The sequence below is a fragment of the Balaenoptera physalus genome, assembly GCF_965194825.1.
Source record: "Balaenoptera physalus genome assembly, chromosome: 14".
Taxonomy (NCBI): Eukaryota; Metazoa; Chordata; class Mammalia; order Artiodactyla; family Balaenopteridae; genus Balaenoptera; species Balaenoptera physalus.
Window position 1 is genome coordinate 32,145,156 of NC_138893.1, and position 26,002 is coordinate 32,171,157.

Genomic DNA, 26,002 nt, shown 5'->3' on the forward strand with positions numbered 1-26,002 from the left:
AGGAGAAGAGCATCTGGACACGTTGCCTTACCCAGTGGTTCTCCCACTGTGGACCCCAGACCAGCAGTAGCAGCTGCATCCGGGAACTTGTTAAAAAGGCAAAGTCCTGGGCGCCTCCTCAGACCTCCTGAATCAGACACTCTGGGGATGGGGCAGCAATCTGGGCTGGAAGTGGGTTATTTTGAGGCATGCTAACGTTTGGACCCCATGGACGTGAGTCAGGTGAGTAGTTTTCCAGCTGTGTCCACGGGAGTCCTCAAGGTCTAAAGAGACCCCTCTGCCTGGATTCCTGACTACAGGAAAAGCACCGAAGGTTCCCAGATGTAACCAGGGTGCCCCGTTTTACTCTGTTTAACAAATGGTAGTAGAGCTGGAAGGTTCCAATTGAAAAACAATTCTGCTGCTTTATAAAAAAAATAGAAAATATTGAACAGATGGGAGTACAAGTGGCCACGGGCAATCTCGTCATTTGTAGAATGTTCTAGAGGGTCTGGGCTCGGCTTTCTGTGCCATCCAGGGATGTCAAAAGCCAAAGGGAAGCTCAACCATTTACAGGGGGTTCAGGGGCTGTTCCCCGAGGAGGGAGCAAGTTTGATGTCGTCCAGTGGCTTTAACTGGAGAGAAGGGGAGCGTCAAAATCCCTTTCATTTTATTTGAGAATTGCTGCAGGGACGGGGGTGGCTTCTCTCTTTGTTCTTGTTCAGAAAGAAGAGTTGAAAGGGAAGCATCAGCACCAAAGAATTAGTAGCGGTAGAAAGGAAGGAGAGAGTCCGGCTCTGCTTTCTCTCTGGTGGCTTAAAGAAAATGCTCCAGCCCCACTTTTCTTGTTTTAATAATTTTTTAACAAATTTTTATTTCATTTTAAATTAATTTTTTAATTTAAGGTACCAACCCTGCTTCTGCGGGGCAGCAAACCTCTAGAGGATGTTGCAGGCTGCCCTCTGCCCAGGTTTGTTCCTTCCCCGTCTCTCCTCACCTCTCCCCCTGCCTCTCCTGTCCCTGCTCTGAACAGGAAGTGGAGCCGGGGATCCGTGGGTGATGCTATGATCTGAATGTTTGTGTCCCCCCAAATCTTATGTGGAAGTCCCAGTGCCCAAGGCGATGGTATTAGGAGGTGGGGCCTTTAGCAGGTGATTAGATCACGAGGCTGGAGCCCTCATGATGGGATTAATGACTTTATAAAAGAGACCCTGCAGAGCTCCCCAGATCTTTCCATCACGTAAGAGCACAAGGAGAAGTCTGCAACCAGGAAGAGGGCCTTCACTCGACCATGCTGGCACCCTGATCATGGACTTCCAGCCTCCAGAGCTGTGAGCAATAATTTCTGCTGCATATAAGCCACCCAGCCTGTGGTATTTTGTTATAGCAGCAGGAACAGACTAAGACAGATGGGGTGGGGAGGCAGGGTCATTTCTGAGGTCTAAAAAGCCACCATCACACACCCAGAATGCCCTTCTTAGTCACTCCCACAGAGCAGCAAGGTTAAGTACAGTTGATTCTCTTTATTCACAATAACTATGTTCTATAAAGTCACCGTGGACACTGAATTAGCAGACACTAAACCATTGCTCCTAGAGGAAATCTACGGTTAGGTTCCTGCAAGCCACTGGTCCCAATATTTTTGTCAACCGATCAAAACATAGTCTTGCTTTATGTGAGTCAAAACATCTTATTTAATATATAATTGATTCCTTAACAGTGAATTTACAGTAGACAGCACTACAACTCACACCCAAACGAAGCTTATCTAACACAAGTACTTTCTACATCAGGCACATCACAGCCTTCTTGCACTTTGAAACACTGGACAGCACTTCAGCACTGTGCCTGGGGGCTATTTTAAACAGCAAAATCATCAACAAAATGCACAAAATCACAAAAAGCATGGCACTAAATATACTGTGAAAGGACGCTTTTCATAATACGAGAGCTGCGGCAAGAAGCCAGAGGTCGCCTTGCTCCACTTCAGCTGGGAGCACGCTCGTCAGGTGACTCAAATTTTTTGCTGCTCTGCATGTGTTCACAAATGACCATGAAAGAGCTGTGAGTATCAATCTTGGGGTTACAAATAAATCTCAGCGAGGAAGCAAACTCACAAACATGGAATCTGCAAATAACTCGGATCGACCGTATTTTGTAGACAGAGTTGGTAACCAAAGCCAGACCAATCTCTGCTCCTATCAGAACTACCTCCTTCCCACCAATTTCCAGTAAAAATAGAACAATACAACTCCGGACAAACGTCCAATCACGCTGGCAAGGCACCAAAATTGCTCAGTCGGCATAGAGATCTACTGAGTCTTTCCACTGGAAAATAAAGCCAGAGAGCTGGCCAAGCTCTCAGCACTGAGGAACTCAGTACTCAGCCACTGGTCCCTTCCTACATCCTGTGATCACGCTTGGTCACGGTCACAGGTGACACAACTTCTTTACTCATGTCTTTCTCGGACTTGAGAGGCCAGTGATGTAGGCGGGACCCCGTGGCGCTGGGGGGAAGGGGGAACCCTGCTCCCTGCAGCCAGTGGAGAAGCTCAGAACCAGGTTCGGTAGCCAAGCTGGACCTGCCTCGAACCCCGGCTCTGCCACTCACTAGCCACGTGTCTCTGAGCCTCCGTCTGCTCACCTGTGACACAGCAGTCGTAACAGAACCCCCTACCTGCTGGGCTGTTGTGAGGATTTACGGAGATACACCCCGCGTGGTGCCTGGAGCACAGGAAGTGCCCTCAGTGGAAGCTTAAAGAGCAGACATCACGGGACTACTATGGGGCCTGGGACAGGTCGTTCGAAACACACAGTCTCGGGTTGAGGCGGGAACTTCAGAAGCGCCAGTAACAGCCCCCGGTGGACGTCAGTTCTCCCGAGAGCCACCCAGCCAAGCCCTCCTGTATCCTCTGCTCCCACGGCCCCTTGGCGTCCCTCGAGCACTGGTTGAGGATGACCTCAGCCCCACTCCTTTCCCTAAGGGAGGCTGAGCCCCTCCGGCTGCAGCTGGAGGTCCCTTGGCCTTGCGAAAACGGTGGGGGTCAGGGAAGGGCCATGGGGGAGGGCAGGAGGCCGAGCATAAGGACGGAAAGGAATGCCCGACTTCACCCTGGAAGCTTCTGCACACCCGTTGTGTGCTGAGGGCCTTGTTCCCCAGCTAGCATGCCTCTTTTAAGAAGTTAAACTCATACATAAGTCAGAACTATGGTTGACTCCCACCTGTAACAGAAACACTCGGAATTCGACGTCAACGAGCAGCTGCCTTAGAGCATGTGTTTCTGGCCTGGAGCTTCCTGCTGTGTCAGCCCTGCCCTCACACTTCTCCTCCACCAGGCAAACCTCCTCCCAGTTTATGAAGAGGCCTCTCGACGCTGTCCCAGCAGGACAGCGGGGACCAGGCAGGAACGGACCGCCTGTCCCCCAGGAGGGCCGACTTTGGGGGTGGTTAGCGCACACTGGCCCCCAAGCAGGCAGACAAGGAGGCTCACCCCCCTCTTCCCGCTAACCCAGTTCAAGTCTACTGACTTTCCCCAAGGACCAGCCCGGGCCAGCCTGGGCACTGTGGTTCCAGAGGTCGCAGCTGATCCAGTTCCTCCCCGCGAAGAGAGGGCATTCGAGACAGATAATTCATAGGGATCTGTGAAGGGCAGTGACACAGGGGGAGAGGGGTGGCTGCAGGAGTTCAGAGGGAGGCTCCTGTCTCAGCCTGGGGAGAAGGGACCCAGTGTCTGTCCCGTTCACTATGGTTCCCCAGTGCCATGCACCATCCGGCAAAAAGCAGCTGTTTTACTAATACAAATACGATTAAAATGTGTGTGTGTGTGTGTGTGTGTATGTTACATAAATATAGAGACATATATAGACGTGGGTAGAGAGAGAGATTGTGTATGTGTGTATATGTACATATGTTATATAAATATAGAGACATAGACATGTGTAGAGAGATTGTGTGTGTGTGTGTTATATAAATATAGAGGGAGACATATATAGACGTGTGCAGAGAGAGAGATTGTGTGTGTGTGTGTACATATGTTATATAAATATCAAGAGAGACACATATAGACGTTTGTAGAGAGAGAGCTTGTGTGTGTGTGTATGTGTATGTTATATAGAGAGAGAGACATATAGACGTGTGCAGAGAGAGAGATTGTGTGTGTGTGTGTATGTTATATAAATAGAGAGACATATAGACATGTGCAGAGAGATTGTGTGTGCGTGTGTGTACATGTTATATAAATATCAAGAGAGACACATATAGACGTGTGTAGAGAGAGAGCTTGTGTGTGTGTGTGTGTGTATGTTATATAAATAGACATATAGACATGTGCAGAGAGATTGTGTGTGCGTGTGTGTGTACAGGCGTGTGAGCCGAGCCCCGAGGCTGGCTGTGAGCAAGGCTGGTTTAAATAAACCACGTGTCAAATCCGCACCCTCTGAGTCTGGGGCGAAGCCCGGTGCACACGCCGCACACGGGGAGCAGCGATGGGTGCGGGGCACGCAGGGCAGGGGGAGGGCGCACGGGTGGAACACGAGGCCAGAGAAAGCCCCTCCCCCGCCCCCCCAGGCCCGTGTGCTGAGCAAGGCGCGGGACCTGGTCCCCTTCCCCGTGTGCTGATGCCTCTTCTCTTCCCCAAAGACAGAGAAAACAAGTGGCTGACCCAGCGCGTGTCCCGGGAAGCCAGAGGCGGCTAAGTCCTTCCCTGGAAACGTACAAAGGGCACGATATCGCTCCTGGAGGACTTCTATTTTAAATAGAGCACGAGGGCTTCCCTGGTGGCGCAGTGGTTGAGAATCTGCCTGCCGATGCAGGGGACACGGGTTCGAGCCCTGGTCTGGGAAGATCCCACATGCCACGGAGCGACTAGGCCCGTGAGCCACAACTACTGAGCCTGCGCGTCTGGAGCCCGTGCTCCGCAACGGGAGAGGCCGCGACAGTGAGAGGCCCGCGCACTGCCGTGAAGAGTGGCCCCGCTCGCCGCAACTGGAGAAAGCCCTCGCACAGAAACGAAGACCCAACGCAGCCATAAATAAATAAATAAATAAAATTAAATAGAGCACGGGGTGGGGGGGTCTTTCTGGTGCCCACTCAGGTAATTCCTGAGGCCCTAAGAAGAGGCCCAGCCCTGTGCAGGAGCGTGAGCACACCTGTGTGTGTGTGTGTGTGTTTGTGGGGGGAACTGCGGGACAGAAGATGGGACGGAGGGCAGGAGGCAGCCTCAGAGACCGGGCCCGGTGGTCCCGCCATCCGCCGTGGGCACCACCGCCACCATACCTCTGGGCTGTCAAATCCGTGGACACCCAGCCGCCGACATCACCGTGGGGGGAGAAGGCAGCTAAGAGAGGGTTTCCCAGGTCTTCAAGGGCAGCTGGTTGGATGACATCATCCACTACAGGTGAACTGAAGGAAGGAAAAAAACCAAGGCTCAGAAATGTTCCTGAACGTCTTAAATATGTTTCAACAGCACATTCTATCTGGGCCCTAAGCAGGGCCTCAGTTTCCCTTTTCATAGAGGAAGGGGCCGGTGTTGCTCCAGGTGTAGCCCACGGAGGGGGCTGGTCCGGGAGGGGAGGTTACCACTCCACGATGAGACAGCACAGACACCTGGGGTGAGGGTTTAGAAACCTTTAGAGCAACACGATAGAGTCATTTTGTCTGTTGACGCTAATAATGTAAGTCAGGGCTTCTGTTTTGTAGGTCTTGATGGGTGGTTCTCAAGCAGGGGTGATTTTTGCCCCCTGGGGACATTTGGCAATATCTAAAGACATTTTTGGTTGTCACAGCTGGAGGGGGCGGGTGCTACTGGCATCTAGTAGGTACAGGCCAGGGACGCAGCTAAACATCCTACGGTGCACAGGACAGACCCACAACAAAGAATTACCTGGCCCCAAATGTCAGTAGTGCCGAGGTCGAGAAACCCTGGCCTTGAGTTTTGTTTCATTCTCTAGTAATTCATTTAATTATATTTTCAAAAGTTTTGATCTACAGTGAGATAGAAATTGAAAACTATCCTGGTCCTTCATGCACTGGGAAAGTCAGCATTTGACAACCTCCAAGAGCAAGCTGGATTTGAAAGTTTGGAGGGACACATGTCACCAGACACTGTCTCTGGTCACACACATCCGCTTACTCTGCTGGGAAACCCCTTTCATGATCAGTTATGTCTCAGTTTATCGGGGAGGGTCAAGAGTTCTTCCTTCTGATGAACTCAGCTCTGGAGCAGTCAGTAACGAGACAGTTATCTTCATTCCCTGAGCAGATAGTGATTGAATAACAACTCTATGTGGTGAGCAGGAAAGAGGTGGCCCCTGCCCTCATGGAGCTTACAGTCTCAGGAAACAGTCAAACATTTTTAAAAAATGCTTATTTATCCAGTAATAACTGTTGTAACTGCTAAGAAGGAAAGGTACAAATGGCTAAGAAAGCATAAACTAGGAGGTCCCAGCTGGGAGTGGGGGTCAGGAAAAATGTCTTCGTAAAATTGTAAGCTGAGGCCAGTCACCAGCTCAGTGATAGAGAATGTTTGCTGACACTTGCTGTGTGCCAGGAACTATTATCTAAGCACTTACAGATGTCACCATATGAGGTGGGTGCTATCATTATTCCCATTTTACAGATGAGGAAACTAAGGCACAGAGAAGTTGAGGAATTTGTCCAAGGTTGCACAGCTGGTAAGAGGCAGAACCAGGATACAAACCCAAGCCAGACCCCAGAAGCCATGTTCTTAACCACCCCACTAGGCTATGTCCCAAAGGTTGAAGAGTGAGGGACGGAAGAGTGCCCCCAGCACAGGGAGCCACACATCTGAAAGCCCCAGATCAGGAAGGAGATTGGCATTCTGGAGGAATGCAGAAAGGCCACTGTAGCTGGAACGCAGATCAAGACAACCAGGAAGGGGACAGGTAGACCGGAACCAGGTCACAAGGCCAGGTCGAGGGACTGGGACTTGATCCTAAGCTGAAGAATCAGCCCAAAGCCTCTACCAAATGCTCAGCCACAAAGTGCTGCCCTTGGCATTGAGACGAAAGACAGGCAGGGAGGCCCCGGGTGAACTTCCCAAAACTATGTTCTAAATATGACCGGACTAGCACACGTTTGTGCCCACACCTTTCTATTTATTCCCACGGATCTTGTGATGCTTCCTTTTTCCTCCATGGTTCCCACCCACTATCCCAAATCCCCCAGAACGTGACCCTGAAGCCCTGTAATGACCACACCCAAGGAGCCAGAGAGAAACGGGCACAGCGTGAAGTGAAGGAAGGGGCGAGCCTGGAGGAGGAGGCCGGCAGGGACTCTGGGTGTCTCTGCTGGATCACGATTTGGAGAATCCTAAACCATAGGCAATATCGACTCTCTAAAGTCATAAAGCCTGAGTGGAAAAATGTGGTCCAGGAGTTCTGGCAACACACATCGAAAGCCGTAAAAGACTTTGTTTTCTTTGACACAGCCATTCTACTTCCAAGAATTTATTCTAAGGAGATGATTAAGGGTGTGAGCAAAGATGCGGACCATAGCTGTGACCACAATAGCAAAATAAAATGGAAACAACCAAAACGTCCAACACTAGGGGACAGTTAATCAAGTTAAAGCATGTCCACAGAATGGACTCATTTGCAACCATTTTAAAAAAGAAGGTAAAAAAAAAAAAAATAATTAAAAAATAAAAAAAAGAAGGTAGCTCTCCATGTATCCAGAGGTAAAGGATCCATTATTAACTGAAAATAGGTTAAAAAACTATTGGCAGCATGATCCAGATTTTATGTGCACGTGTGTATCGATATATACGTATGTGTGTGTATATGTGTACACATGCATGTATGTATAAACACCCACATAGGAAGCGAGCGACAGAGTGAATGAACGCCAAGGTATTAATGGTAATTCTTTCAGTAGTAAAGTTATGAGTGTTTTTTTCTTCTTCGTTGAATTTATCTCTATTTTCTAGTTCTATTCTGAACACATACTGCTTTTATAAGCAAAAGAAATAAGAAAGCATTTTTAAGGAAAATTTTGAGTGCCAGGGAGCAACTTCAATTCATAGCTCAGTGAAAGTTTCAAGAGACGGGACAAGCAGAGCAACGCCGTCTTTCCCCCACTTTTACACTCACACGTTCCCCCAGGGAGGACCCAGCCTTGTCAGCCTCATCTCAGGACAGAAACCCAGCCATGTCTCACTCAACAGGCACCAGTGGGGAAAATAAGGTCCTGGTGGAGAATTTTTTAGATAACAGTATCTGCTCGCATATTCTACGGGATGGCATTTTAATTTTAACTCTTTGGGATGGAATTAATTTTCAAAGCATGTTAGACCCTTCCTTGATTTTTTTTGAACAGAGAATCCTGAACATAACTAAACACTTTGTCAATGACACATGATCAGCATCTTGAGCGACTATGATATAAGTGAGGAGGTATGCTATGGCACTAAAACAACAATTGTACACGAAGTCAAGAGGGCTGGATTCTAGACCAGCCCCACCTTGGGATCTCAGCCAGGTGACTCCTCTGAGCTGAACTTTTCCGTCTTTAAAAGGGAAGGTCCTGGACGGCACAATCTCAAGGACTCTGCAAACTCAGTCTGGTCCCTCCCTCGCAGGCTGTGAGCCAGCACGTCTGCTCCCAACTCACCTGGCTCTTTTTTACTTTATGCCTTCCAGTTCCCTGCTTCTAATGTACTACAGACTACGGGTGTTAGAATAGTGTGTAAATCAAGAGTTAATAGGCTGGATTAAACCTCCCATATTATGTCATATGGGAGGTTTATAAACCTCCCATATGACATAATTTTAATAATTTTTACATATAACATATATGTGTGTATACACGTATATTAAATTGAACCATGTGAAACTGTTAAAAGAAAAAAACTGTCAAATTCACACTGTACCATCAGCCCCAGGATCTTTCTGTCTTACTTTGCAGGGATCTGGTCGTGCTCCAGATGGCTAAGGATAGGGGAGAGCCGACTTCTGGGGACATAGGGGAATTCTTCTCAGACCAGCTGTAAGAGGCTATAAATGGCTTCCAAATTCTGTGGTGCTGGGACTAGAGTGACTGAAATATTTTTCAGAGAGGAAAAAAAAAATCTGTCAGAGATTTTAACCACCAGCTGCTTCCACCAGCTGCTGGGGCCAACCCACTATAAATTTAGTCAGGCCAGCAAAGGGTTGATTTTCCACTGGAATGTCAGGGAGGGAAGCTTGTATCAACAAGTGCTTCTCCAAAGGGCCATGAGTCACCTTCCTTCAGAGGCTGAGGCAGAGAGGGCTCTGCTTCAAAGAGGAAGACATTCACATTCTAGTCTAAAAAGCCAACATCTTCAGTTCTACACATTAAGACCTGTGCACAGCAAGAGCTCTGTGGCCAGCACCAAGATAAATTAAATCAGGATCAAATTAATAATAATAATAATAACAGTAATAGTAATAGTAATGGGGTGGGAGGAAACTTTGGGAGGTGATGGATATGTTTATGGCCTTGATGGTGGTGCTGGTTTCACAGGTGTATACTTATCCCCAAACTCATCGAATTGTATACATTAAATATGTACAGCTTTTTATATGTCAATCACACCTCAATAAAGTAGTTTTAAAAAGATGGGGATCCCACACTTCAGGGTTGACAGGCTGATGGAGAGCAAGGCAAGTTGAAAGTCTAGCTCAAGGAAAACTGTGAAGGGCGGTAATAGAAAAACAAGCTGCCACAGAAAAACGGGCTCCTTTCAGGCTGGGGTGATCTGGGAAGGGCCTGTGAGGGGACGAAGCAAGTCAAGTGCTTCAACAGACAGACATGTGCAAAGGGCTTTCCAGATTAAAAATGCTTCTCCCTCCCTCTCTCCCTGATGGTTTGGGTGGAAAGCCACTAGGCTTTGCTTCCCTTCCCCTGGACGGGGCAAGGAAGGAAGGGGTACAGGAGAAGGGACAGGGGCCACAATGGCACAGAGGAGGAGACTGGTGTCTTAAGGAAACTGTTACCCACCGGGAGATCAGCAGAAAAATAACCACATCAAGGATAAAGGGAGCAGGTTCTCACAGTCAGGGAAGACTTGCGTATAATATACAAAGGTGATGAGGCTTGAGAGAACTCTCGGGGCTCGGTTGCAATCACACATATCAGATAAACACTAGCTACAGATAGAGAGGCGTGTGTGTGTGTACACATTACACACACCTATTTCCCAGCATGTCTGCTGAAAGGGGTCACGTCAAAAGGACATCAGAATCACCTCAAAGAGGCTGCCACTGGCCACATCTGGGACTATTTGGACATCAAAAAAAAAAAATACAGATAGTAACAGATTAAAATTCATTGAGTAAAGTAATAATCCACGAGCCCATATAGATATAAAAACATGAACAAATACATAAATGGGGGGGAGGGAAAGTTCCTCTTTACAGTACATGTCAACTGGTAAATGTAGGAGAAGCGATGAAAACTGAAAATCCGCCATTTAAAAACCATCAGAGTGGTGGTGAATTCCAGCAGGAGCCATCGAAGGACACTAAAGGAGGTGAATGGAGGTTTAAAGAAGTGAAGGGCAGTGGTGTGGTCTTGGAGTACCTTCCCACCAGATACTGATACATTACAAAGAGGGAAATGATGACTTAAAGGTGGAGAAACCCGGTGGGCACCCACGTGGCCAGGTGTTGACCGGGATTACGTCCCTGGCGGTGTGGATGGTCCTCACCCTATGTCACTTCTACGGGATCCCTGCCCCAAACGACAGCCAGAGTCTGGTCATGAGGAGACACGGGTTGAGGGATTTTCCCAGAATGAAAGAGCTGTACTCTGAAAGGTCATGAAAGACAGCAAGAGACGGAGGAGTTCTTCCAGACTGAAGGAGAGTCTGCGGGCATACTTAGAGTGTGACAGGTGCCTTTGGGCTGGACCCTGGATCTGTAGGAAAAGGGACGGTGTGGATGAATTCGAATGGGTTCTGAAGACTGGCTGATGCTGTGACATATCATACTGATTTCCCAACTGGATGGCTGTATCGCGTTGTGCTGGAGAGGGGCCTTGCCTGGGGGAGATGATCACTGGAGTGTTTGTTTGGATGGGGACACCTTCGTGTTTGCAATTTGCTCTCAAATGATTCAGAAAAAGAGTGATGATAATGGATATATATATATGTATCTCCATGCATATGTACACATATAAAGAGGGGATGACAGCACATGAGGTAAAATGGCAATAATTCCAGAATTTGGGCAAAGGGAGCGGGGAAGTTCTTTGTACTACTCTCGCAAACTTTTCTGTAAGTTGGAAATTATTTCAGGAAGAAAAGAACAAAACCATTCCTGAGTAAAGGCACGCAGGCAGCCTGTCCCCAGCACCCGCAGAGTTCGGTCTGGGTTCTGGAGGACAGAGTGTGGTCGAGATGGGAGCAGCATTGAATAGGGGCCTGTGGGCCATTCACCGGGGCAGCCGGGGCCCGAGCCAGCTTGCCGAAGGCCTCAAATGTCAGGCCAAGAACTGGTTGTTTTCCAAGGGATGGGGAGCATCAGAGATTTAAGAGCAGGGAAGCAGCCGAATATCTGGGAGACAGCCCTTATGCGGAGTAGAGAATAACGGGAGGAGAGAGGAAACGCAGACAAGGGAGCCGGAGCTGGAGCCGTGGAGCAGGGCCAGGCAATGCGGGACGGAATCCCAGCAGCTGCAGGGGAGCCAGGACCAGTCGTGCATCGAGCGTCACGATGTCCACCCAACACATCGTGAAGAGGGAGGGAAGCGAAATGGGGAACAATCAAAGATGATTTGGGTTTTAAGCATCTGATTGGTTGGAAAGTCACGTTAATAACTGCATGTTTCACGTATAGTACCTTAGACCCTCTGTACTATTATTTACTTTATACTTAACTTTCAGTGAAGTCAGTTGTTCAAATTAAAATAAAGGTACACCATTCTAAGGAATAACCCCGGTGAATCTGTGGTTTTGATGTGCTGCTTTTACTGTTTTTCTAACAGAATGAGTAACAGATAACTCACCACGGCCAGGCAGCCCCCAGGCTCAGGCCAGGCCCCCCGGGAGCTGGGCACCACACTTTGGAAAATGCTGGTGAAGCTCTCACCAACACAGCTGAAAGACAGCCCAGCGCTGCTCACACTGGCTCACTCCTCTTTTTTTTTTAAGAAAAGCAAAACCTGTCATAAATGACCAAAATGGCATCCTCTGAGATCTCCATCTTGGGAGCTGTTGGCCGGTTAGGAGCTGGGCATGACCCAGCTGGCAAAGGTTAGAAGCCAGAGCCAAGGCACGGGAGCACGTGGGGCACATATGCGCAGCCCTTCCAGGCGCCCCCTCAGCATTCCGAGACAGAACCTGCATCCCCACCACACTCTGCCCAGAGAGGCAGGATGGAGCCGGTGACAGGAGGCCAGAGTCTCAACACCACTCCCGCAATAAAGAGCTGTGCAACCTTGTGGAAGATTTCCTCAGAGCCCAGCTTCCCCATCTGCCAGAGAGGGCAAGGGCCATCCTGTCTGGAAAGGGCGTGGGGAGGGTTCACTGAGACCAGTCATGTAAACTGGCAAAGGGCCTGGCACACGGAAGTGCTCCACAAATGATGGCGTCAGTAATACAAAACACAACAGGGTGTGCCGCTTTCCCCAACGGAACACGCTGAACGTGCTTCTTCAAAGTACACATGCCCCTCCTCCCGCCGCCCCTGCCCAGGTGTGCTCCCTCAGGTGGGCACGCTGCTCCTTCACTCACCCCAGGCCCCGTGTGCACGCCGTCTGGGGTCATGGAACAGGGATGAGTACAGGTGGCAACAGCAACGGGAACGAAGGTTTATGAGCACCTACTGTGTGCCAGGCACCGTGCAGGCCCTTTGTCACTGTGAGCTATGTGACAGCCCGTTTCAGGAAGAGCAAATGGAGCCCCTGGATGGAGAAAGTCACTACCCAAGGCCACGCCAGGCTGAGCTCCATCGGCTGCTCCGACCGCAAACCTCATGCCCACAGGACCCTGGTCTCAAGCGGCGTCTCTCTCAAGCATGCAGAATGAAGAGAGTGATATGCAAAGCAGCCCAGCGGGGTCCGCCTCCCCACAGAAAGCATGTCAGCAGTCCACGGGGGCGCTGGCACGGCTCTAACCCAGGAGGAGCCGGGCAAGACCCTTCCCCACCCAGGCTGCACGCACGTCCTCCATAAAACGAGGGTTTGGACTGTTGGGTCTCCAGGGTCCCTTCCAGGACACTGATTTTCTGATCTGAAAACCCCGAGGCTCTAGAGGCGCAGCCCCCTGGGCTGGCTGGAAAGGGACATCTTGGAGGAGGCTCTGGGCAGTGTCCACTGCGGCCCAGCCCCAGCTGGCCTGGCACCTTGGCCAGGGGCCAGGTTCCTGGTTAGGACTTACAGATGGGAGGCGGGGGTGACCAGCTCCCTGGGAGACCTGGTGACAGGGAATGGGCGCAGAGGGGGAACCCCCCTCTCACACGCAGCTTACACACTCCTTAAAATCGGACTGCTGCTCCCATACCTCTCAGGGTTAACGAACTCAAGGACCGGGGTTTATGCAAAGCTCAAAGGGAGGAAGTTATTCTAGGAGGACAAGGCAAGGAGACAGTAGTCACTATTCTTTTCAAAAGACAAAGAAATAAACCCATCCAGGTGCTGGGAGAAGCTACATGGTCAGGTAAGTGATGACGTAGCTGCCCCCCTGATCAGAGAGCACAAAGCCAAGGGGTATGCCTGCTGAATAGGCCAGCACCTTGGGGTCAAGACCTCAGCCAAGGCTGCCTACTTCTCCCGAGAGCCAGTGCATGGAACCCACAGGTGCCTCGACTTCACCAGAACCCTGGGCACAGAAATCCAACTGAGTCATCCACTGGGTGGGCGAGCAGGGCAGCGAGTATAGTACAGAGAGCACAGCTCTGGAGAGCGCAGATGTGAGCTTGAAGCCAGCTTTGCCATTTACTAGCCTTTTGTAGTCCTAGGCAAGTTCATTAACCTCTTTGAGCCTCAGTTTCTGAGCCTATAAAATGGGGACAAATTGAATAACTTGGAAAGATTATTAAAAGAAGTAAGAGCAAAACATAGATGTCAAGCATAGTGTCGATCTCACAGTGGGTCCTCAACAAACAGTAGGTGTCCGATAAATATTAGTTGAACGTCTGGATGCAAGGAAAGTAGCAAGGGCAGAAAGATGTTCACTGCTGCTGCCACCAGAGCTGTCTAGCTGCCACTTAATTCAGGCCAGAGCCAGCTTCTCTAACTTTTCTGAACTGAGAGCAGGCAACTCAGCTCATAATCAAGCTGAGGCCTGAACAAATGCCTTAAGTACAGACAAGGCAAAATTTCAGTGTTCTTTTTTATTTTTTTATTTATTTTTTCCCCCTCCCCCCAGTAGTGTTCTTTTTTTTAAAAAAAAACCTCTTGGAGTTCTCCATATCTTATAATGGTCACAGATTTTCTCTGATTCCAAAACTACACAAGCAGCAAAATTACCGCTGTAAGCTCTCCCTACCCATGGAATGCAACGAGAGGTCTAGACCTCATGCACGGAGCAAAGGCTTGTACCCGCCGTTTCCAGAGAGGAGCCAAAGCAGACAGTCACTGACCCAAGAAGGAACTGCTGGACAGGTGTCCTACTCAGCACGGCACGAGGCACGAGGATGCTGGGGAAATGAGGCAGGGTCTTGTCGGCACTGGAAGAGAGAGACCCTAGCACATGGCTGAGCACAAGACAACCTGGGAGCTGGAAGCAGGGAGCTGTGGAATGCAGGTTCCTGGGCCAGGTAACTCACAAGGTGAGCGAGCCTCCGTCAAGGTTTGCAAGGGAACACTGGACCTTCTCCTGTTTCCTGTGAAGCAGGTGCTGGAGAGCAGGCAGCCAGGGGAAGCCCGAGGGTTGGAGGCAGGGGCGTCCTGACCATAAAAGAAGGAGGGAAAGATGCTCCTGACATGGACATGACCCATCTTCTTATCGCCTCTTTGGAATGGGCCCGCACTGGGGAAACGTCATGATAGGAAACCAACCCTGTGCCCTCAGGAGCTTAAACCTGAGGATGCTGGCCAGGAACCGTATGCTCTCGATGACACAGACACCCACCCGGAGAGCTCTGGACCTCAGAGGACCCGCTGGACGCAACCAGGCGGTGAGAGGAATTAGGACTCTAAATAGCCAATCCTGCATAGGAGCCAGTGAAGCAACTGCTTTCTCTTTCCAGTTTTTCACCAGATTTGCTCTCTGTAAGAGGAACTGACATGCATTTCCTATTCTTTTATTTTTACTTGTTTTCTGGGGAAAGTATAAATAAGCAATTAAAAGGGAGGGTGACAAAGCAAGGGAAGATGGACAGAAAGGAAACCTAGATAACCAGCTTCCAAATAAAAGAGATCTGCATCGACTAGCACACCTCCTTGTTTCCAATTAAAAATAATAACAAAAATAAGCTACAGGAGGTGCTAGGAAATCTACCTCCTTGAATTAAATCCTTTTTAATCATAACAAAGTGAAAAATATTAGCATGACTTTCCATTTGCACCGCACTTCACAGTTTGCCAAGTATTTTCATGCACATGATTTCACTTGCCCCTACAGCTCTGTGAGCCAGGTGGGCACCGTGACTACCCCCACTGTTAATGAGATGGAAATCATGATTCACAGACTGTTAGTGACTTGTTCAAGGTCACAGAGCCGGTAAGAGTGGGGCAGGGATTCTAATACAAAATCTCTGTCTCTGAATTTGGAGCTTTCTCTATACTGCCTTTCTCCAAGCCACGGAAAAACAGTCTTGGGAACTTTGCTTTCTTTTAAGTGGTAGCCTGAATACATTTGCTAAATGACAGACTGAAACCGTACACCAGAGTGTACCAGACAGGAAAGGGAGGGGGACGCAGCTGATACCCAACGTATCTGAAACGAAAGCCCCATCACAGATCATGGCTCTGTAGTCCCCCGAGAATTTCGCCTGCCCTCTACTCTATTTTTAGAGGCACTTCCCTACAAACTTGTTTCCCCAGCTCTTCTTTTTCATGGCTTCCTTTCTCTGGAATGATTTCATAATCCTTGGCTTGTTTTGTCATCACGGTGAGTTGCTGTGGAAATGGTTATCAAGGTTGTGAACAAAGGACTGTGACCTCAGTGGGGGCGAGGGAGACAAAGCCCAGCCACCGGGACAGATTTCCCACGCCGTGGCCACAGGTCACAGCAGGAGAGACCAGGGCACCCACTCCTTCTCCTTAGATTTGCTTCTCCCACCAGGACTAGTCAGGGACACCACCACCAGCTTCCTAAACCTTCTCCTGGTTATGCAAAAGATGCCAGGGCTTGCTCGACTCAAACCATAGTTAATTCAAGAACCATCTGCTTTTGGCTGTGGAACTGAGTCCCAGGAGAACACACACACACACACACACACACACACACACACACACACACACACGGCTCTTGACCTCACCCTCAGTCTCTCCCAGCCTCATTCAAACCCAAAGCCTGGGGTCTAGTGAGCCCATAGACCCCCATCTCTCATCTTCCCAATTAGAACTGGTCTCTCCCAACTCCTCAAACCCTTGCAGTGTCCTCTACAGGGGGCGCTATTGGCATTTGGGGTGAGGTGGTTCTTGGTTGGACAGGACTGTCCCCTGCATAGCATCCCTGGCCCTTACTAGATATTGCCCACTCCAGTCCCTGGGACAACCAACCACCCTCATGCATATGCAAACATCCCCTCCTGGGGCACTATCCTCACCATAAAGTTTGCCCAGTGTGTGTCCGTTCAGGTATCTCACACACACACACACACACCCCTCCCTGAGAGCAGGGGTGGTCTTACTTACTTCAACTACCATTTACCCCGACCCCCGGCCCCTCGTCACACTTGTGGAGTGGTACCGTGAACTAGACAAGCCTTCCTGGAAGCACTGTCTGTCTCCATAGAAACGACAAATGTAAATAACCACGGTACAAAGCGTGAAACCAAAGAGGCTGCAGGACTTAGCTGCCAGGCCAGGTGTCTGGGGTCCTGGGTTTGAGTCCCACCTTCACATGTGACCCTGACCAAGACCCTGGACTTCTCTGAGTCTCCCTTTTCACATCTGTAAAATGAAATCTTGATCTTTAAGTTTCCTTCCAGATAAAATATTCTAAGTGCCCAAGCTCAGAGAGACAAAAGGGATGCATGCGAACAGAGGGACCAGAGGCCAATTCTGCCTAGCTCTCCCAGAGGGGACCAGGAGGGGTGTGTTGGCTCCGTAAGCAGTAATGCCGACGTATGGGCTGTACTCTGTGGTGCTGGCCTCCCTGAGACTTGGGAAGTTAACTTTTGATGAGGGACCGGTGACAATACAAGAGCCAAAGAAGAGGCTCTGGGTAGCTGAGAGTTGGCTGTGGTGTCTGCACAAGGAGGGCAGTCCCTGACCTATTTCCTGCTTCAACTCTCCTCTGAAGAGAATGCCCAAGCCCCAGGCACAGCCTATGAGAAGCCCCGTGGGAATCCACTCCCTTCCACTCACCTGCCCAGCACAACTGGCCCCATTCTCTGGAGGAGCTCCCAGCTCGACATCAGAACAGGAAAAACGAACATTTTAAGAGGTAACTCACTCCACAATTCCCAACCAAATCCTTCCTCTGAGTTCCATCAACTGTCCAAATGGACCCCCTAAAAACACTAGTGAAGACTAACTTTGAAATATATAAGTGAATCTGGATGGATGAAAACCACAGATGAAACCCAGCCTCAGGACAAGGCCCCAGGCAAAGTCATTTCTAAATACAATGGAAACAGTTTTTGAAATGTGGCCTCAATAGGGAATCCTAGAGAAATAAGAAGTTCTCCACCTAATAACAGAGCTGAACCTTCCTCTGGCATAAAACAGATAGGAAATGGCACTAGGACCCCTGCTTTTCCAGGTACTGTGATAGAAAAGGCTTGGGACAGACATGTGTACACATGCATGCACACATATGAAGACGTGCGCACGCGCACACACACTCCGGCACCAGCCAAACACCCTGGCTACCCTTCCCTCGGCTCAGCTTCTATTTCCATCCCCCCAGTCCACCTTGGAGACACATTTTTCTCACAATGTCTATTTCACTTGTATCTCAACCCACTCCCACATTTTCCTGTCCTAGCATTTGACTGAGGCAAAAGGTAACAACAATAATAATATCACGCTGATGACGATGCCATTTAAGAAAAGACAAGCACCGAGGAGGACAACACACGTTGCAGGAACACCATGCAACAGCTTGCTGCAGAAAGCGCTCTGAGGCCGTGCAGTGAATCACTACTTTTGAAGACGCATTTCCAGGACGACCGAAGCAGGGGAAGACACGGCCCCGAGGCCGCTGGGGCCAAGGACGCCAAGGGGGGAAAAGAAAAAAAAAAAAAAATCAAGGGCTGGTCACGTGGTGCGCCCGAGCCCTGAAGTGCACTAGCCCCGCTGACGTAACTATTCGAGAATTTAAAAGTCCCAAACTCGGAAGAAGTCCAGTGAAGAGTTTTAGGGCTAATCCGCGCGCCGCTGTGGCCCGCCGGGGGAGCCCCCGCGCTACCGGGTGGGACCACACCAGCCCGCAAGGACCCTAGCGGGGATGGCGCGGAGCCGGGAGGCGGGCGGGGACCCGGGCCACCGGCACGAACCCCAACCGCGGGCGGGGACCTCCACCGTGGGCGGGATCCCAGCCTCGGGCATGCGCCCCGACCTCGGGCGCGGATCCCGACCCGCCTCACCCGACGGAACGAGCTTCCCGGGCAGAAGCCGCGGGCCCCGCCGGCTCCCCCGCAGACACACTCCTCTGCCAGCAAGTGACACACATGTGTGTTCAGCCACTTTCCTCCCCTTAGCCAGTCCCCGTTGGGGAAAGATGAAATGAGCTTCGGCTACTTCTAGCACGTCTTTGTCTGGCGGCCAAGGTCCTGGGGACGCGGGTCTCCTCCCCGACTCCGGGCGCTCGCCCTACCGCCCGCCCTTGGCCGCGGCGCACTTACCAGTCGGGGGCGACCGCTGATGGCCCGCACGGAGCCGCCTTCCTTCGGGGACGCAACTGCCCAAGAGCCCCCGAGAGGCTGAGGTTTCCGAGCCCGGCGGCGGCGCGGCGCGCGGAGTCTCCACGGCCCGGCCCGGCCGAGAACGCAAACTTTCCCGGGGCAGCGGCGCGGGGCGGACGCGGGGCGGCGCGGCTCCCCGAAGGGCTCGGGCAAAGTTGCAGCACAAAAGGCCAATGAGTGGGAGAGCCGCGGCGGCCGGGCCAGGCTCCTCCCCCAGCTCTCGGCGCTCCCGGCCGGCCAGCGCGCAGCCAGCTGCTCGCGCAGGGCGCCCGCCGCGCTCTCCTCCCGGGCCAGGAATGCGCGGGGCCGGTCGCGGCGCGCCCAGGCCACCGAGGGGCCCACGCGGCGGCGCGCCCACTCGCCCCGCGGCCGCCGAGCGCGCAGGGGACAGAGAGACAGTCGGACGGACGGACGCGCGGCCCGGCCGCTGCTCGCGAATGCGCTGCAGACTTCCTCCAGGAGTCTCTGAGTCATGACAACTTGCTACAGCTCTTAGTTTTTCCACGGCGCTTTCCACTACTCATGGCAACGCGGGGAAGGCACCGGCGTGTGAACCACTGAGAAGGCCAACTACAGGCCGGTGCCCCAACTCTGCGGTCCACGCGCGCTTCCTCCGCCTCCGCCGAGCCCGGGGCGGGGTGGGGTGTGGAGGCGGAGGGGAGGAGGGGAATGCCGGCCCGCTGGCCTCCGGAGCCTCAGAAAGAAGCTGGGGATGATGTGGTGGCTCGCTGGTTCCGGAAGCCAAATTCTGGCCCTTCTTTCTTCACCTGCCTAGTCCTAACGCTGCTTAACCACGGAGCCCTAGAGCGCACTGCGCTCTACAGTTTGCAAAACCTGTTGCCTGTGCCTTCTCCTGGGCTGATGTGCCCTCTAAAATGGGCAGAGGCTAAATCCAAACCCCTTCCCGCGGCCATATTTCCGGGGAGCATGTGTGTTCCTATTTGTGAGTTAAGGATTTCGTTTTTTTGTTTGTTTTTGTTTTTCCTCATAGGACCCCAGATCAACTCCTTCGCTAAGATAGACCTCACCCCCAGAGTGGCGCTTACCTGCCCGCACCAGTGAAACGTTATCACCTTTTCTCTGGAAATTTCTGCGTCTAGGCCCCAGTGGAGAAGAGCCTGTGGCTATACGTGGGCGCCAGGCTTCCTATTTTAAGTTTAGTGTCAAGAAAGCATTGCTATGTTTTATATCCTCTGGGACCAAAGGGTAAGAGACTCACAAATGACTCAAGGCTTCATTTCCTCCTCTTAAAGAAACAGATGCCCGAGGCTCGATGTCCCCAAACGGGAATTCTCTGTAGAATAAAGAAGTAGACTTTTATTGCCTTCCACTAAAATACTGTCTTTTTAAAAACACCATGCTTCTAAGAACCACACTTCTGACGGAAATTTAAATAGATTGCTTCTTCACATGCTTATCATGGGCTCAGTGGTTTAGTATTAAAATGCCTATTTCACTAATGTGATAACTGACACTCAAAATAGGCTAATTTGTTCAAATGTATACCATCAGCTGTTCGTGACATGAGGATTGGAATGCCCAGTCTTCTGTGCCCTTGTGCCCTGATCCCAGGTCATACCCACTTACGGTAAAAAAAAAAAAAACATGCTCCACTCACCACCTCCTAAGCTTGAGCATTCCAGTTAGGCAAAGAGCTAACATGATTTTGAGATAACATCCCTTTCAAGTGAAATAGCCCCTCCCCAGTTGCCGGAGGCATATCCTTCATGACACAGGAAGCTACCACTATGCTTTGAAACCTACTGGTGTGGCCAGAATGATGCCCTCCTCAAGGATGTCCACAAAGATGTCTGTGAGTATATTAATTTATAGGGCAAAGGGGAATGAAGGTTGCTAATCATCTGACCATAAAATAGGGAGATTATCCTGGATTATCCTGGTGGGCCCAATATAATCGCAAGGGTCCTTATAAGTGGAAGAGGGAGGAAGAAGAGAGAGAAAAAAAGAACTGATAGTGGAAGCAGAGTCAGAGAGAGATTTGAAGACTCTGTGTTGCTGTCTTTGAAGATGGAGGATGGGCACCACAAGACAATAAATGTGGGCAGCCTCTAGAAGCTGGAAAAGCAAGGAGATAGATTTTTCCCTAGGGCTTCCAGAAAGGAACACAGCCCTACTGATTTTAGCCCACTGAGACCGATGTGAGATGTTTTACCTACAGAACTGTAAGAAAATAAATTTGTATTGTCTTAAGCCATGAATTTTGTGGCCATTTATCATAGCAGCAATAGGAAACTAATGCAGTAGGTATCTGGTTACTACTGTGATTTAATCTCCTCCTTGAAGAATTTTATTAAAGTATCCAGAGTCTAAGACCATTCATTGCAGGAGAAACACTCTGGCTGAGAAAGACCTGACCCCAGCACCTCTCCAAGGTATCACCAAGATCAGAACAGTGCAATGATGTTCAGTAGCTAGCATTCAGACAGAGCCATGGCCCAGTATAGGACACACTGCAAGATGAAATAAAGGGCTCTCAACATCACGAGGGATTGATATTTAAATCCTGACATCTGACAAAGATACATCCATACCAGAAAGTCAGCCAACCCACACAGCCCTGGTCCTAGCCACAGCCAGAAAAGTTGCCCTGATAATAAACTTGAAGCAATAGTAAATGTGCATTGCCTATCTCCTCCTGCTCCAGGTCAAGGGTAACAACACGACACAGCAGGCCCTCCACATCTGCGTCTTCTGCATCTGCAGATTCAACCAACTGCGGATCGAAAATATTCAGAAAAAAATTCCAGAGAGTCCCCAAAAGCAGAACTTAAATCTTGCTATGCACAGGCGACTATTTACATAACATTTATGTTGTATTAGGTATTATAAGTAATCTAGAGATAATTTAAAATATATGGGAGAATGTGTGTAGGTTATATGCAAATACTACACCATTTCATATAAGGGACTTGAGCATCCTCGGATTTGCGTATCCACGGGGGTCCTGGAATCATTCTCCAGGTATACAGAGGGATGACTGCACTGGTACAGAGTAGGACAGACACGTGCTTATGCCCGTTGTCTTGGGATACCTGGACTCTACAGAAAAAGACTGAATCACAGGCAGCATGGATGTGCCTTAGTAATTACATCCATGACGGAATCTTTACATCCTAAGGATTTCTTGGTTCTGAGTACAAGGTCAAGGCCCCTGCAGAAATGTGGTCAGTGTTTTCAGCAATGCCCCAGTGCAATAGCTGTTAAACGATCTTCTCCAGAGTCCTAGGTTTCTGGAGTTCTCTTAAAGGCTACTTGGGAGGCCCCTGTAACCAGAGCTATTTCACTTAAATCTGTCATATCTTTGGGTTCCACAAGAGATTTTGTGCACAAAAAGGTTCATTTGGAGGGAAAGGGAGAAAAAGAAAACATGAATACACTGCTTTATAGAAAAGAACTTGTGCTGTTGGAATCCTGGAATCCAATCTGAGACCCAGAGAAGGAGATTGACACACCCAAGGTCAAAGGCTGCATAGTGACAGAGCAGGTATCAGGAAGGGAGATTTTTTTTAAACTTATGTAAAGAGAACAGTATAATGAACTCTATTATATCAAACAGTTTCAATATTATCAAATCATGGCTAACTCTGTTGTATTCACATGCTCACTTCTCCCTTGTTACTCAGATTATTTTAAACCAAATCCCAGATATCATCACTGTATCAGTTAATATTCCTGTTTGAATCTCCAAAAGGCAAGGACTGGGAAGGGAATTTTGAAGGCTGACTCTGTATTCTCCTCGCTCCCTCAGCCTCCCCTCAAGAAGATCAGCACAGCTGAAGGATGATCTACAACCTGTAAATATTAATAGGTGATAACCACAAACACCAGACCCATGGGTCCAAAACTTAGTGCATGTCAGACTCCCTGGGTTATTTTTAAAATGTTCCCAGCGATTCTGATTCAGGAAGTCAGGAAGGGGCTGAGGAATGTGCATTTTAGCAAGCATATTCTGGATAATTCTGGTGGAGATGCTTTCCAAACCACACTGGGAGAAACTCTGAATCTGAACTTTTGTGGCAGGAGTCATCGGTTGCCTCCAAAAGTGATGTTCCCTCTCCTGTTTACTTACTTACTTATGTTCAAATAATTAGGTTAGGTGTGGTCATGTGACACACCCTTGGCCCATGACACAGAAAGGAAAGTCAGTTGTATTTCTGGAGACATTCTTCTCACTCTTCAGAGGAGATGCAAGACTGCAAATCTTGTGTCTTCAGATGTCTTCCTGCCTCTCGACATTGTCATATGGGGCCTGATGCTTAGAGCCTCTGCAGCCAGTTTGAAACAATGAAGGGGGACGTTAACCAGCACGCTAAATTCAGGTAGAGAGGAAGATAAAAAGGGCTAATGAATTACTCAACCTTGGAAGTGCCCTGCCTCTGGGTTTCCTGCCAGGAGAAAGGATGGACCTAGTATTGTTGTTTTCTTGTATTGGGTTGTCTGTTACTTGCAACCAAAAGCATCGTGAAAAGGCTGTCAACTGTGATGTTGAGAAGCACTCACTTGGTCCATACTAGACCTAAGGCTACAGAAGAAGAGCATGTAAAACCACAAAGCAAATCAAAGATTCTTTGCCAGTGGAGTCTTCTGGAAAACAAAAGGCAAATCAGTGCCTAGGAAACACCCCCAGCTCTGTCCACCGAGTACTGCTGTGCTCTGTGTTTGCAGTTTCCTTTACACTCTGTTGTGGCAATGATATTTTGCTTTGGCTGAGAAGTGACAAGCCACATGAAAATGGGAAGCCAAACTAGAAACCCGTGTCCAAATTTGCCTGATACATAAATAACCATGAACTAATCAACTATTCACTGAGCACCATTCCAAGTGCCCATGCGAGTGTAAAAGTGCATAAGACGGGACCCTGCCTGGGCAGACAGACTCATGCTGGAGGGGCAAGAAGCAGGAGTATGGGACCAAGAACCCCAGCAGACACCAGGTGCTGTCGGCCTTCGGAGCGGGAAGAACCGAGGGTGCAGCATGTGTATTAGGAGAAGTTATTCAGGAGACTGAAAGGAACCTTCATTCTATCCAATTCTGTTCATTCTAACTATTTGACTTGCTTCTGCCCCACTGGACCATGGGGACCTCCCTGGACTGCCAATGCCATAACTTCATACATGAAGAAACCTGGGAAACAAGGCCAGAGACTGGAAACATGCAAGGCTGGCTGGTTAACTGGTAGGGAGTATGTGATGCTGAAGGACAGAGGTCCAACTCTCCCTAAACAAAGAACACACTAGCTCCCTGCTGGAAGTGTGAGTCTACATGGAAGTTCACATATCTGCCTTGTTTATGGGCACCCAAATGGAAGGTTGGTTACAGCACATTGTCTTCAGAGAATCCTAGGGCGTCCGCTCAGGACACCCATACGTGGCCAGACAGCACAAACTCTCCTGGACTCAAGAGGTTTCATTCAGTCTTTCAAAATCATGTATTGAGTATTTACTGCATTCCTGGCCCTGTGCAATGTCAGATGCCTCGTGGTCCCTTGCCCACTTCTACAGATGGTTCATGGAGTGGCTATCACATGACAGAAACATAAAAGCAATATTTAAATCAGCCTTGGAAGAGGCATGGGGAGATTTTCCAGAAGAGGGAATACTTAAGCTGACTTTTATAGGGTAAGCAGGTGTTACCATAGTAAGGTTTCTCATATGAGGGTATTTTAAATAGTTATACATTTGAAGCATATGAGGAAAAGGTTCTAATTAGCACATCAAACCCGTAACTTCACAGACATTACCTAAAACAAAAGTAAAGTAATATATTGAAATAAAAATGAATCGATGTAAAGAAAAATAATAAGTAGATAATAATACAGTGGTATACAGATATGGTAAAACTCTTGAAAGTGGTTACAGGGGTGGTACACATTGATGAAACACTGAGCCAAAAAAGAAGGGAAATGGACTTGGAGAAGAGAAATAGAATGTTCTGGGTAGTGGGAATGAAGTCTCTTCTTGAGTATAACCAGTAACTTGTTGTGATAAGGAAGTATACGACTAAGCCATTCAACAAGTATTTCTTGGGCACCTACAATGTGTTAGCTACTTCCAGGTGCTGGGAGATAGGGGTGAACAGAAGAGACAAAATATCTGCCCTCTCGGAGAATACTTCCTAGGTAAGTATTAACGGCCACCTACATTAATTACCCAATGACAGGCGAAGACAATTAGGGCTGTGAGCTGTTTTAACTCTTTCATGCTCGTGTGCTGCCTCTTGAACCAGACTGTCAGCTCAAGGGCAGGACAGCAAGCCTTCCCCGTGCCCACCTGGCCGCTGTGCTGACTCTCAGACCAGTGCTCATGGCTCTCCTGGCAGGAGTCTCCTCCTCCGGGGCCCGCCTTCCCCAGCCCTCCCTACCTCCCTGTTCCCTGAAGCCCTTCTTCTCCAGTGTGGCGGCGTCTCAGGGCTTCACCCAACCACCAGAAACCCGAGCCGATAGGGCATTTTTGCCTAGAAGATTATCCTGTCATCTGCCAGCTATGAAGGGTGACAAAATACCATCCTGCACTCTGCTGTCCCCACTTAATTATCAGATCAGGAAAACCAAAAAGGCAATTAAAAATTTTTTTTAAATGACCACTCTAATATCAGCTAACATTTGTGAGCATTTGCTACAGAGCCAGCACTCTGATAAGTGGCTTCCCTCCCTCCTCCGACTTAATCCTCACAGGAGCCTCTGCGGTGGGCACTGCTGTTGTCCTCAGCAGACAAGGGAGAAAACAGACTTGGAGTGGTGAAGCCCCTTACCCAGGGTCCCACCAACCAAGCAAAGGCAGGTGCACACACAGGCTGCGTGTCTACGAACCCAAACGCCTAACCAGTCCACAGTGACAAAGGGCTAACTTCAGGTTATTTTTATATACTCTGAATATGTCAGCAGAGGAATATGCCATGAGGAACCCAGGACCAGTGGCCGCCTCTAGCATGTGAGTTCAGCTCTCACACTAATAAGATCCACTTCGCTACTGACTTCTGGGGAATTTTTTTTTTTTTTTTTTTA

The 26,002-nt window shown here is 49.4% G+C and overlaps 1 protein-coding gene across 31 annotated transcripts in view; it reads right to left on the minus strand.

The window, feature by feature from the left end:
- Positions 1-26,002, minus strand: part of TACC2 (transforming acidic coiled-coil containing protein 2) — a 205,742-nt gene that overhangs the window by 96,981 nt on the left and 82,759 nt on the right. For 22 of the 31 annotated variants that reach the window (XM_082424738.1, XM_082424718.1, XM_082424744.1 and 19 more), the window contains 2 exons: positions 20,198-20,272; positions 5,255-5,380 (listed from right to left, as the gene is read on the minus strand). In XM_082424738.1, coding sequence (XP_082280864.1) covers positions 5,255-5,380; positions 20,198-20,272 — 201 coding nt within the window. Of the gene's footprint in view, positions 1-5,254; positions 5,381-20,024; positions 20,177-20,197; positions 20,273-26,002 lie in introns of those variants that run through there. The other 9 variants (XM_082424737.1, XM_082424723.1, XM_082424731.1 and 6 more) reach the window with 2 other exon arrangements.